Here is a 13,043-nt window from a genome sequence, read left to right as displayed (position 1 = left end):
ATTTTCCCTTACAAAAAATAGATCAACCCCTACAAAAATGTCCATTACTTATAATCCACATAATAATGCACATTTCCTGTTGTGCAGCAATACTTTCCAGCTGTAGCAAACTGGTTCAAATGAAGATCCTACATCAGTAAAGTCTAACAAAATTGAATTATTATTTTACACAGGTACAGTACACACCTAGTCATTCCAGGGTTTTTCATTATTTTTTTACTATTTTCTACATTGTAGAATAATAGTGAAGACATCAAAACTATGAAATAACATATATGGATTCATGTAGTAACCAAAAAAGTGAAGTGTTAAACAAAATATATATTTTATATTTGAGATTCTTCAAAGTAGCCACTATTTGCCTTGATGACAACTTTGCACACTCTTGGCATTCTCTCAACCAGCTTCATGAGGTAGTCACCTGGAATGTATTTCAATTAACAGGTGTGCCTTGTTAAAAGTTCAATTGTGGAATTTCTTTCCTTAATGCGTTTGAGCCAATCAGTTGTGTTATGACAAGGTAGGGGTGGTAGCCCTATTTGGTAAAATGTCAAGTCAATATTATGTCAAGAACAGCTCAAATAAGCAAAGAAAAACAACAGTCCATCATTACTTGAAGATATGAAGGTCAGTCCATTTTTAAAATGTCAAGGATTTTAAAAGTTTTAAAGTGCAGTCACAAAGAACATCAAACGCTATGATGAAACTGGCTTTTATGAGGACCGTCATAGGAGAGGAAGACCCAGAGTTACCTCTGCTGCACAGGATAAGTTCATTAGAGATAACTGCACCTCAGATTGCAGCCTGCATTTATTTAATAAATGCTTCACAGAGTTCAAGTAACAGACACATCTCAACATCAACTGTTCAGAGGAGACTGTGTGAATCAGGCCTTCATGGTCAAATTGCTGCAAAGAAACCACTACTAAAGGACACCAATAATAAGAAGAGACTTGCTTGGGCCAAGAAACATGAGCAATAGACATTTTCCCTGTAGAAATCTGTCCTTTGGTCTGATGACTCCAAATTTGAGATTTTTTAGGTTCCAACCTACGTGTCTTTGTGAGATGCAGAGTAGGTGAACGGATGATCTCTGCATATGTGGTTCCCACTGTGAAGCATGGAGGAGGAGGTGTGACTGTGTGGGGGTGCTTTGCTGGTGACACTGTCAGTGATTTATTTATAATTCAAGGCACACTTAACCAGCATGGCTACCACAGCATAATTATCCCCCTTATTTCCCCTGTATGTATGTATGTATGTGTACATAATTCCATGATTCTCTCTCCCTTCCCAGTTCCCAATGATCAGTGAGTTTGGGGAGGACAGGAACTCCTACTGCAGCTTTGAGTCCAAGGAGAATGCCCTGCTGCAGTCAGAGAATGGCAACCTGCAACAGAGAGTCAACGCCCTCACTCACGAGGTGAGACACCTGGGGCTTAATTTAATTCCACCCACAATGCAGTATTTATGAAAGGCAGTTGCTGTCCTTTCCGTGGTCAAATCAAATTACAGGATGATTTTGCGAACTGTGAAAACCGAGATGCTTTTGGTTTTCAGAATAAGTGCGTGGGAGCAGGCTGTAGTTTGTACACAGTGTAAACATTGCTAGAGCAGTGTTTCCTCTGGCCATAAAACAAAATAACTACTCTATTCTTCCCTGTAAAAAAAAAATGGTATATCACTTTGTCTCTTGCTGAGAGGGAGGAAGGAGAGGCAAGAGAGGAGAGGTGAGGGGGAGCGGTGTGGAGGGAGTATGCAAAGCTGTGAGAGAGTAAAAGAGCGAGAGGGAGGAAGTGGTTTATGGGGAGCGAGTCAAAGCGTGCCCATGGAAGACACAAGGTCACAGCGCTTCAACACAGGCCTTTATAAAAGATTGAATGTGTCACGCCTCAGTGAGTATGCTCCATACACAGTCAAGACACTTTTTGCTTCCCCTGCTAACCTGAAATGGTGGCTTCCACCTAGTAAAATAGGGGCGGACTTGTCTGGTCCATTTTCAGCTTAGTGGGCCTGTCTAACTCGCTTTTTTTTGTTGCACAGAATTCACATTATCTAGTTAATAATGGGGGCCTCAAAGAAAGAAATGGGCCAGTGTGTTAGAAATGCCAGGGCTGATTTCTGGTCCCAGTCCACCCCTGTAGGAAGACGATGGTTGCTATCCACAAAGCTATCCACTCATCTTAGTCACGATGTTGACAGCCTGGCTCACCTTGGCCGTGATTTCAGTGTGTTACCATAGACACGCTGCTGCTGAATAATTCTCTGCTCAAGCATCCAGTAATGTCATATCTCTCTTTGTCCTAGCTCCCTTTCTCTCACTCCTTCTTTCTCTCTGGACCTCTTCCTCTCTCTCTTCCTCTCGCTCTCTCTTTCTCTCTCTCTCTCCCTCTTTTTCTCTGTTTCCCTCGCTCTCTTTCTCTCTTCCCTTCTAGGTCTCTTTCTCTCTTTCTCTTTCTCATCAGATGCTTTCCCGCCCCCTCCTTTGTTTCCATCTTGATCTCTTTCATTTGTCTTCTTCCAAAGTCATCTATCCATTTGCCCACCATGTCTCCCACATACATTATCAGTAATGAGTTTCTATGACTTTGACAATCTAGTTATCAGACAGGGCCCATGTTCACAAAGAGTCTCAGAGTAGGAGTGCTGATATAGGATCAGTTTAGCCTTTTAGATAATAATGAACAAGATTCTATGGCCTATCCTACTCCGAGAGGCTTTATGAATACGGGCCTTGATCTGTGGGTGTAAAAGTCTTTTGTCTCAATGTTGAAACTAATTGATGGAATGAGAATACATGTAAAGGCTGTCGAGACTGTCGGAGACACTGTAACCATGAATGGCTGGTGATGGCACACATCACTGACTATAGCTCAGCGTTCAACACCATAGTCCCCTCCAAGCTCATCACCAAGCTCCGAACCCTGGAGACTGAACACCTTCCTCTGCAACTGGATCCTGGACTTTCTGACAGGTGCCCCCAGGTGGTGAGGGTAGGTAACAACATATCTGCCATGCTGACCCTCAACATGGGGGCCCCTCAGGGGTGTATGCTTAATCCCCTCCTGTACTCCCTGTTCATCCACAACTGTGTGGCCATGCACAACTCTACCATCATTAAGTTTGCTGACAACACAGTGGTAGGCCTGATCACCAATGACAATGAGACAGCCTACAGGGAGGAGGTCTGAGACCTGGCAGTGTGGTGCCAGGACAGCAACCTCTCCCTCAACGTCAGCAAGACAAAGGAGCTGAGCGTGGACTACAGGAAACAGAGGGGGGAGCTTCCACATCGACGGAGCTGTCGTGGAGCAGGTTGGAAAGATTTGGCATGGCCCCTCAGATCCTCAAAAAGTTGTACAGGTGCACCATTGAGAGCATATTGACTGGCTACATCACCGCTTGGTATCGCAACCGCCTTTGATCGCAAGGTGCTACAGAGGGTGGTGGGAATGGCCCAGTACATCACTGGGGCCTACTTCCCTGCCACCCAGAACCTCTATACCAGACGGTGTCAGAGGAAGGAAAATTGTCAAAGACCCCAGCCACCCATGCCATATACAGTGGCGAACCCCCGCAAGGTTCGATCATGGCAAGTGGTACCTGAGCACCAAGTCTCGGACCAAAAGGCACCTGAACAGCTTCTACCCCCAAGCCATAAAACTGCTGAACAGTTAATAAATGGTTCCCCAGACTATTTAATTGACCTGTGCAGAGTCACTGACTCTCTTAGACTGACTCTATGCACAATCACTGACTCTACCCACACACTCACTCATACACACTACACTGACACTCCAACACACACACATGGATATTGATGCTACACACACACACCCATACACACACTTTCATGCTTCTGCTACTCTGTTTATTATCTATCCTGATTGCCTAGTCACTTTTACCCCTAAAGAAGTACTCAGCTACCTTATACCTCGTACCGTTACTCCTTGCATATAGCCTCGTTATTGTTAGTTGTTGTGTTACTATTTTATATTTGCTCATTTTCTTACTTTTTAACTCTGAATTTTTGGAAAAGGGCTATAAAGTAAGAATTTCACAGTAGTGAAAGTCTATACCTGCTGAACTTCACCAAATGTGACAAATACATAATTGTTTTGTTGTTGACACTAACATGGTCTGAAGTTGTCCTGTATAAGGATCATTATGCAATATTTGTTCAGGCTTCAGACTGAGAGAAACATAAAAAATAAAAAAACTCAAATAAACAAGTGAATCTGTTTTGTTTCTAAGAAGTTTCAACAGTGACATGAATCAAAACAGGAACTTGTGGCTGGCCCTTCAGTCATATAATTCCTCATCTCTCTCTCCCTTTCTCTTTCTCTCTTACTCTCTCTCTTCTCCCTCCCCTCTCTCCCCCTCTCCCTCTCTCCCCCCCCTCCCCCTCTCTCCCCCCCCTCTCCCCCTCTCACCCCCTCCTCCTCTCTCCCCCTCCCCCTCTCCCCCCCTCTCACTCCCCCTCTCTCCCCCCCTCCTCTCTCCTCTCCCCCCCCTCTCCCCTCTCCCCCCCCCTCTCTCCCCCCCCTCTCACCTCCCCTCTCCCCCCTCTCCCTCTCTCCCCCCCCCTCCCCCTCTCTTCTCCCTCCCCTCTCCCCCCTCCCCCTCTCACTCCCCCTCTCTCTCTCCCCCTCTCTCCCCTCTCTCTCCCTCTCCCTCTCTCCCCTCTCTCCCCCTCTCACCCCCCTCTCTCTTCTCCCCCCTCCCCCCCTCTCTCCCCCCCTCTCACCCCCCTCTCTCTCCCTCTCCCTCTCTCCCCCAGACCCAGAAGAGGAAGGAGCGTGAGGAGCAGCTGGAGGATGTGATTCAGGCCTATGAGAAAATCCACATGGAGAAGAGCAACCTCCAGAGAGACCTGGACAAGATGGTCAGATACCTCCATCCCATACCTTCATCTCTGCGTCCCTCCACCCTTCATCCAGCCATTTCCCATCCCTGCATCCCTCCTTCCTTCCTTCCTACCTTCCATCCATCCACTTCTTCACCACTGCATCCCTCCATCCAGCCAATCCACGATATGTCCACAAATGTCCCAAAAATGCTTTTTGAACATCCTTATAATGATATTAAATATTCATATTCAAACTTTTTAGGAACGTTAATTATTTATTGAACACTTTCCCTAAGTTGCAATGACGACAGGGGGTCTAGAGCCTTGCCTAACCCAAAGCAGCTGTTCAGAGTCCCTATATCAGTAGAGGGTTTCTCATGATTAATTATGAGTCCCTGCTTCTACCCCAGCCTGTGTGTTCTACCTGGTTACAAGCCAGATTGAAGCCCAATAAAGCAGAGATCCCCAACAATGCTTTAGAAATGACTTCCCAAAAAATGATTTAAGAAAATCGTGTCTGAAATTGAAAAGCATCACTATGCACTCACTCACTATGCACTCACTCACTATGCACTCACTCACTATGCACTCACTCACTATGCACTCACTCACTATGCACTCACTCACTATGCACTCACTCACTAATGCATGTGTTCCAAAGGATATTAGATCACGTGTGTGAAAGAGGTCGATTGTAGAAACCACCTACCCTGAAACCATTTACAGTAAATGTGAGGTCCTATAGAATTACTTTATACTGGCTAAGATTTTAACTACACTACTGTTCAAAAGTTTGGGGTCACTTAGAAATGTCCTTGTTTTTGAAAGAAAATGACTTTTTTTGTCCATTAAAATAACATCAAATTAATCAGAAAGACAGTGTAGACATTATTCATGTTGTAAATGACTATTGTAGCTGGAAACGGCTGATTTTGAATGGAATATCTACATAGGTGTACAGAGGTGTAATGAGTACGATGGGAGACAGGCAGCTTCATTAAATCGTACCCGCAAAACACCAAGTCTCAACGTCAACAGTGAAGAGGCGACTCCAGGATGCTGGCCTTCTAGGCAGGGTTGCAAAGAAAAAGTCATATCTCAGACTGGCCAATAAAAAGAAAAGATTAATATGGGCAAAAGAACACAGACACTGGACAGAGGAACTCTGCCTAGAAGGCCAGCATCCCGGAGTCGCCTCTTCACCGTTGACTTTGAGCCTGGTGTTTTGCAGGTACTATTTAATGAAGCTACCAGTGAGGACTTGTGAGGCGTCTGTTTCTCAAACTAGACACTCTAATGTACTTGTCCTCTTTACTCAGTTATGCACTGGGACCTCCCACTCTTTTTATTCTGGTTAGAGCCAGTTTGCTCTGTTCTGTGAAGGGAGTAGTGCACAGCGTTGTACGAGATTCTCAGTTTCTTGGCAATTTCTCGCATGGAATAGCCTTGATTTCTCATAACAAGAATAGACTGATGAGTTTTAGAAGAAAGTTCTTTGGTTCTGGACATTTTGAGCCAGTAATCGAACCTACATATGCTGATGCTCCAAATACTCAACTAGTCTAAAGGCCAGTTTTTTATTGCTTCTTTAATCAGTACAACAGTTTTCAGCTGTGCTAACATAATTGCAAAAGGGTTTTCTAATGATCAATTAGTCTTTTAAAATGATAAACTTGGATTAGCTAACACAACGTGCCATTGGAACACAGGAGTGATGGTTGCTGATAATGGGCCTGTGTATGCCTATGTAGACATTCCAAAAAAATAGCCATTTACAACAATAACAATGTCTACACTGTATTAATTATCAATTTGATGTTATTTTAATGGACAAGAAATGTGCTTTTCTTTCAAAAACAAGGACATTTCTAAGTGACCCAAACTTTTGAATGGTAGTGTATGTTATACCTGCCATTATGTATACCATATATCAAACTCTAACGAGGACACTAACAAGCATTTGGTCTTGCACCCAACTTTCCACTAGTCTGATTCCAGATCTGTATGTGCCTTACCCAACTTCTCCGAATATCATTGTCAAAGCCATATGTTTGTGTTTCTGTATCTGATCCTAGACCAGCCTAGTGGAGAAACACGTAGAGCGAATCCTAGGTCTGGAGTCTGCTCTGAGACAGAGGGACAACTCGCTACAGAAGTTCAACACCCAGCTACACAGCAAGGACATCCAATACCTGCAGCTGCACAGCCCAGACAATCACAGTGAGTCTCTATTAAGGTGGCACAAGCCTTGAAACCCTTCTCACACACAATTGTCTGCCGACGCTTGCAGGATTGGATTAGTATTTTCATTTCAATACACTTTAGTCCAGGATCTGATTTAAAATATGATTAGTCAATGTCCTCATAAAAATAAAAATTGGCAGCTTTACTGCCTCCAGAGCTGGCCAAATTCTAATTGGATGGACCCCAATCCTGTTTGTTCCAGTAGTTGGGTTTCTCTGTCTTCCTTTTCCTATTCCTAGCATATCTTGCTGTGTTGACCGGGGTGTTTTTTTTAATGAGCTGTGGTCCTTAACTAACTGGTTAAGTAAAGGTTAAATACATTCCTCTAAGGACCACTCGCGCCCATCTTCTTCTTTGGGATAATGGCATTCGCAACAATTATATGTGCATTCCGCCACCTAATGTGCGGGTGTATAATAAAGATCCCCCAAAATGAAACAATCTGGGGGAAAGAATCAAATACAATCAAATATATATATAGGCTCAGCAAAAAAATAAATGTCCCTTTTTCAGGACCCTGTCTTTCAAAGATGATTTGTAAAAAAACTTCACAGATCTTCATTGTAAAGTGTTTAAAACATCTTATGGCTGGGGGCAGTATTGAGTAGCTTGGATGAATAAGGTGCCCAGAGGTACCCAGGGTAAACTACCTGCTACTCAGTTCCAGTTGCTAATATATGCATATTATTAGTATATTTGGATAGAAAACACTCTGAAGTTTCTAAAACTGTTTGAATGATGTCTTGTGAGTATAACAGAACTCATATGGCATGCAAAAACCTGAGAAAAAAAATCCAACCAGGAAGTGGGAAATCTGAGGTTAGTTGTTTTTCAACTCATTCTTTATTGAAGATACAGTGGGATATTGGTGATGTTGCACTTCCTAAGGCTTCCACTAGATGTAAACAGTCTTTAGAACCTTGTTTGATGCTTCTACTGTGAAGTGGGGCCGAATGAGAGGGAATGAGTCAGAGGTCTGCCAGAATGCCTTGAGCTCGTGACGCTCGTTCACGTGACAGCAAGCTCTGTTCCATCACAATTCTACAGACAAAGGAATTCTCCGGTTGGAACATTATTGAAGATTTATGTTAAAAACATCCTAAAGATTGATTCTATACATCGTTTGACATGTTTCTACGGACTGTAACAGAACTTTTTGACATTTTGTCTGCTCCTAATGAACGCTCCTAGTGAACGCGCTTCGTGAGTTTGGATTTGTTTACAAAACATGTAACAACACCTGCACAGTATCGGTACATCCAAACTTCACACCTGCGGAACAGGTACAGGATGGCAGTAACAACTGCCCAAGTTACACCAGGAACGCACAATCCCTCCATCAGTGATCAGACTGTCCGCAATAGGCTGAGAGAGGCTGGACTGAGGGCTTGTAGGCCTGTTGTAGCAGGTCCTCACCAGAGATCACCGGCAACAACGTTGCCTATGGGCACAAACCCAACGCTGTTCGCTGGACCAGACAGGACTGACAAAAAGTTATCTTCACTGATGAGTCACGGTTTTGTCTCAACAGGGGTGATGGTCGGATTCACGTTTATCGTCGAAGGAATGAGCGTTACACCGAGGCCTGTACTCTGGAGCGGGATTTATTTGGAGGTGGTGGGTCCGTCGTGGTCTGCGGCGGTGTATCACAGTATCATCGGACTGAGCTTGTTGTCATTGCAGGCAATCTCAACGCTGTGCGTTACAGGGAAGATATCCTCCTCCCTTATGTGGTACACTTCCTGCAGGCTCATCCTGACATGACCCTCTAGAATGACAATGCCACCAGCCATACTGCTCGTTCTGTGCGTGATTTCCTGGAAGACAGGAATGTCAGTGTTCTGCCATGGCCAGCAAAGAGCCCGGATCTCAATCCCATTGAGCACATCTGGGACCTGTTGGATCAGAGGGTGAGGTCTAGGGCCATTCCCCCCAGAAATGTCCAGGAACTTGCAGGTGCCTTGGTGGAAGAGGGGGGTAACATCTCACAGCAAGAACTGGCAAATCTGGTGCAGTCCATGAGGAGGAGATGCACTGCAGTACTTAATGCAGCTGGTGGCCACACCAGATACTGACTGTTACTTTTGATTTTGACCCCCCCCTTTGTTCAGGGGCACATTATTCAATTTCTGTTAGTCACATGTCTGTGGAACTTGTTCAGTTTATGTCTCAGTTGTTGAATCTTATGTTCATACAAATATTTACACATGTTAAGTTCTCTGAAAATAAACGCAGTTGACAGTGAGAGGACATTTCTTTTATTGCTGAGTTTATATACAGTGCCAGTCACAAGTTTGGACACAACTACTCATTCAGGGTTTTTCCTTATTTGTAGTATTTTCTACATTGTAGAATAATAGTGAAGACATCACAACTATTAAATAACACATATGGGATCATGTAGTAACCAAAAAAGTGTTAAACAACTCTAAATATATTTGATATTTTATATTCTTCAAAGTAGCCACCCTTTGCACACTCTTGGCATTCTCTCAACCAGCTTCACGAGGAATGATTTTCCAACTGTCTTGAATGAGTTCCCACATTTCCCTATCCCATCTGGAGGAATATCTATGTAAGGAATATCTATTTAATAATGCTGTTCATTGACTACAGCTCAGCATTCAACACCATAGTACCCTCCAAGCTCATTATTAAGCTTGAGATCCTGGGTCTCAACCCCGCCCTGTGCAATTGGGTCCTGACTTTCTGACTGGCCGCCCCCAGGTGGTGAAGGTAGGAAACAACATCTCCACTTCGCTGATCCTCAACACTGAGGCCCCACAAGGGTGCTGCTCAGCCCCCTCCTATACTCCCTGTTCAGCCATGACTGCGTGGCCATCAACTCAATCATCAAGTTTTCAGACACCACAACAGTAGTGGGCTTGATTACCAACAACTACGAGACAGCCTACAGGGAGGAGGTGAGGGCATTCGGAGTTTGGTGTCAGGAAAACAACCTCTCACTCAACGTCAACAAAACAAAGGAGATGATGGTGGACTTCAGGAAACAGCAGAGGGAACAGCCCCCTATCCACATTGACGGGACAGCAGTGGAGAAGGTGGAATGTTTTAAGTTCCTCGGCGTACACATCACAGACAAACTAAAATTGTCCACCCACACAGACAGTGTGGTGAAGAAGGCACAGCAGTGCCACTTCAACCTCAGGAGGCTGAAGAAATTTGGCTTGTCACATAAAAGCCTCACAAGCTTTTACAGATGCACAATTGAGAGCATCCTGTTGGGCTTTATCACGGCAACTGCACAGGCCTCAACTGCAAGGCTCTCCAGAGGGTGGTGCGGTGTGCACAACACATCACCGGGGACAAACTATCTGCCCTCCAGGACACCTACAGCACCCGATGTCACAGGAACGCCAAAACGATCATCAAGGACAACAACCACCCGAGCCACTGCCTGTTCACCCTGCTATCATCCAGAAGGCGAGGTCAGTACAGGTGTATGAAAGCTGGGACCGAGAGACTGAAAAACAGCTTCTATCTGAAGGCCATCGGAGTATTAAACAGTCATCAGTAACTCAGAGAGGCTGCTGCCTACATTCAGACTCAAATCATTGGCTACTTTAATAAATGGATCACTAGTCACTTTAAATAATGCCACTTTAATAATGTTTACCCCTCTTACATTACTCATCTCATATGTTTATACTGTATTTTATACCATCTACTGCATCTTGCCTATGCTGCTCGGTCATCGCTCATCCATATATTTATATGTACATATTCTTATTCTATCCCTTTAGATTTGTGTGTATTAGGTAGTTGTTGTGGAATTGTTAGATTATTTGTTAGATATTACTGCACTGTCGGATCTAGAAGCATTTCGCTACACTACGCTACAAATTAACATCTGCTAACCATGTGTATGTGACCAATAAGATTTGATTTGATTTTACATATGCTGAACACTTGTTGGCTGCTTTTTCTTCACTCTGCGGTCCAACTCCTCCCAAACCATCTCAATTGGATTGAGGTTGGGTGATTGTGGAGGCCAGGTCATCTGATGCAGCACTCCATCAAATCAAATCAAATGTATTTATATAGCCCTTCGTACATCAGCTGATATCTCAAAGTGCTGTACAGAAACCCAGCCTAAAACCCCAAACAGCAAGCAATGCAGGTGTAGAAGCACGGTGGCTAGGAAAAACTCCCTAGAAAGGCCAAAACCTTGGAAGAAACCTAGAGAGGAACCAGGCTATGAGGGGTGTCCAGTCCTCTTCTGACTGTGCCGGGTGGAGATTATAACAGAACATGGCCAAGATGTTCAAATGTTCATAAATGACCAGCATGGTCAAATAATAATAATCACAGGCAGAACAGTTGAAACTGGAGCAGCAGCACGGCCAGGTGGACTGGGGACAACAAGGAGTCATCATGCCAGGTAGTCCTGAGGCATGGTCCTAAGGCTCAGGTCCTCCGAGAGAAAGAGAGAGAGAGAATTAGAGAGAGCATACTTAAATTCACAAAGGACACCGGATAAGATGGGAGAAGTACTCCAGATATAACAAACTGACCCTAGCCCCCCGACACATAAACTACTGCAGCATAAATACTGGAGGCTGAGACAGGAGGGGTCAGGAGACACTGTGGCCCCATCCAATGATACCCCCGGACAGGGCTAAACAGGAAGGATATAACCCCACCCACTTTGCCAAAGCACAGCCCCCACACCACTAGAGGGATATCTTCAACCACCAACTTACCATCCTGAGACAAGGCCGAGTATAGCCCACAAAGATCTCCGCCACGGCACAACCCATGTCACTCTCCTTCTTGGTCAAATAGCCCTTACACAGCCTGGAGGTGTGTTTTGGGTCATTGTCTTGTTGAAAAACAAATGATAGTCCCACTAAGCACAAACCAGATGAGATGGCATATCGCTGCAGAATGCTGTGGTAGCCGTGCTGGTTAAGTGTGTCTTGAATTCTAAATTAATCACTGACAGTGCCACCAGCAAAGCACCTCCACACCATCACACCACCTTATCCATGCTTCACAGTAGGAACCACAAATGCGGAGATAATCCGTTCACCTACTCTGCGTCTCACAAAGACACGGCGGTTGGAACCTAAAAATATCAAATTTGTACACATCAGATCAAAGAACATATTTCCACTGGTCTAATGTCCATTGCTCGTGTTTCTTGACTCAAGCAAGTTTCTTCTTATTGGTGTCCTTTAGTAGTGGTTTCTTTGCAGCTATTTGACCATGAAAGCCAGATTCACACAGTCTCCTCTGAACAGTTGATGTTGAGACGTGTCTGTTACTTGAACTCTGTGAAGCATTTATTTGGGCTGCAATCTGAGGTGCAGTTAACTCTAATGAACTTATCCTGTGCAGCAGAGGTAACTCTGGGTCTTCCATTCCTGTGGCAGTCCTCATTAGAGCCAGTTTCAGCATAGCTCTTGATGGTTTTTGAGACTGCACTTGGATAAACTTTCAAAGTTCTTGAAATTTCCCAAATTGACTAACCATGTCTTAAAGTAATGATTGGACTGTCGTTTGTCTTTGCTTATTTGAGCTGTTCATGCCATAATATGGACTTGGTCTTTTACCAAATAGGGCTATCTTCTGTTTACCACCCCTACCTTGTTACAACACAACTGATTGGCTCAAATGCATTAAGAAGGAAAGAAATTCCACAAATGAACTTTTAACAAGGCACACATGTTCATTGAAATGCATTCCAGGTGACTACCTCATGAAGCTGGTTGAGAGAATGCCTAGAGTGTACAAAGCTGTCATCAAGGCAAATGGTGGCTACTTTGAAGAATATATAAAAAATAAAAAATACATGTATAAACACTTTTTTGGTTACTACATGATTTCATATGTGTTATTTCATCGCTTTGATGTCTTTACTTTTTTATTCTACAATGTAGAAAATAGTAAAAAATAAAGAAAACCCCTTAAATGAGTAGTTTTGTCC

General features: G+C 44.0%; 1 protein-coding gene across 3 annotated transcripts in view; it reads left to right on the top strand.

Annotated features, from left to right (window-relative positions):
* The window catches only part of tbkbp1 (TBK1 binding protein 1), a 72,925-nt gene that overhangs the window by 38,328 nt on the left and 21,554 nt on the right, over window positions 1-13,043 (top strand). For all 3 annotated transcript variants that reach the window (XM_042305389.1, XM_024386644.2, XM_042305390.1), the window contains exons 3-5: window positions 1,298-1,423; window positions 4,781-4,885; window positions 6,925-7,069. In XM_042305389.1, coding sequence (XP_042161323.1) covers window positions 1,298-1,423; window positions 4,781-4,885; window positions 6,925-7,069 — 376 coding nt within the window. The remainder of the gene's footprint in view (window positions 1-1,297; window positions 1,424-4,780; window positions 4,886-6,924; window positions 7,070-13,043) is intronic.

This window comes from Oncorhynchus tshawytscha, linkage group LG24, assembly GCF_018296145.1.
Source record: "Oncorhynchus tshawytscha isolate Ot180627B linkage group LG24, Otsh_v2.0, whole genome shotgun sequence".
Taxonomy (NCBI): Eukaryota; Metazoa; Chordata; class Actinopteri; order Salmoniformes; family Salmonidae; genus Oncorhynchus; species Oncorhynchus tshawytscha.
The sequence above is the reverse complement of the archived record's forward strand: the minus strand, read 5'-3'. Positions and strand labels throughout refer to the sequence as shown.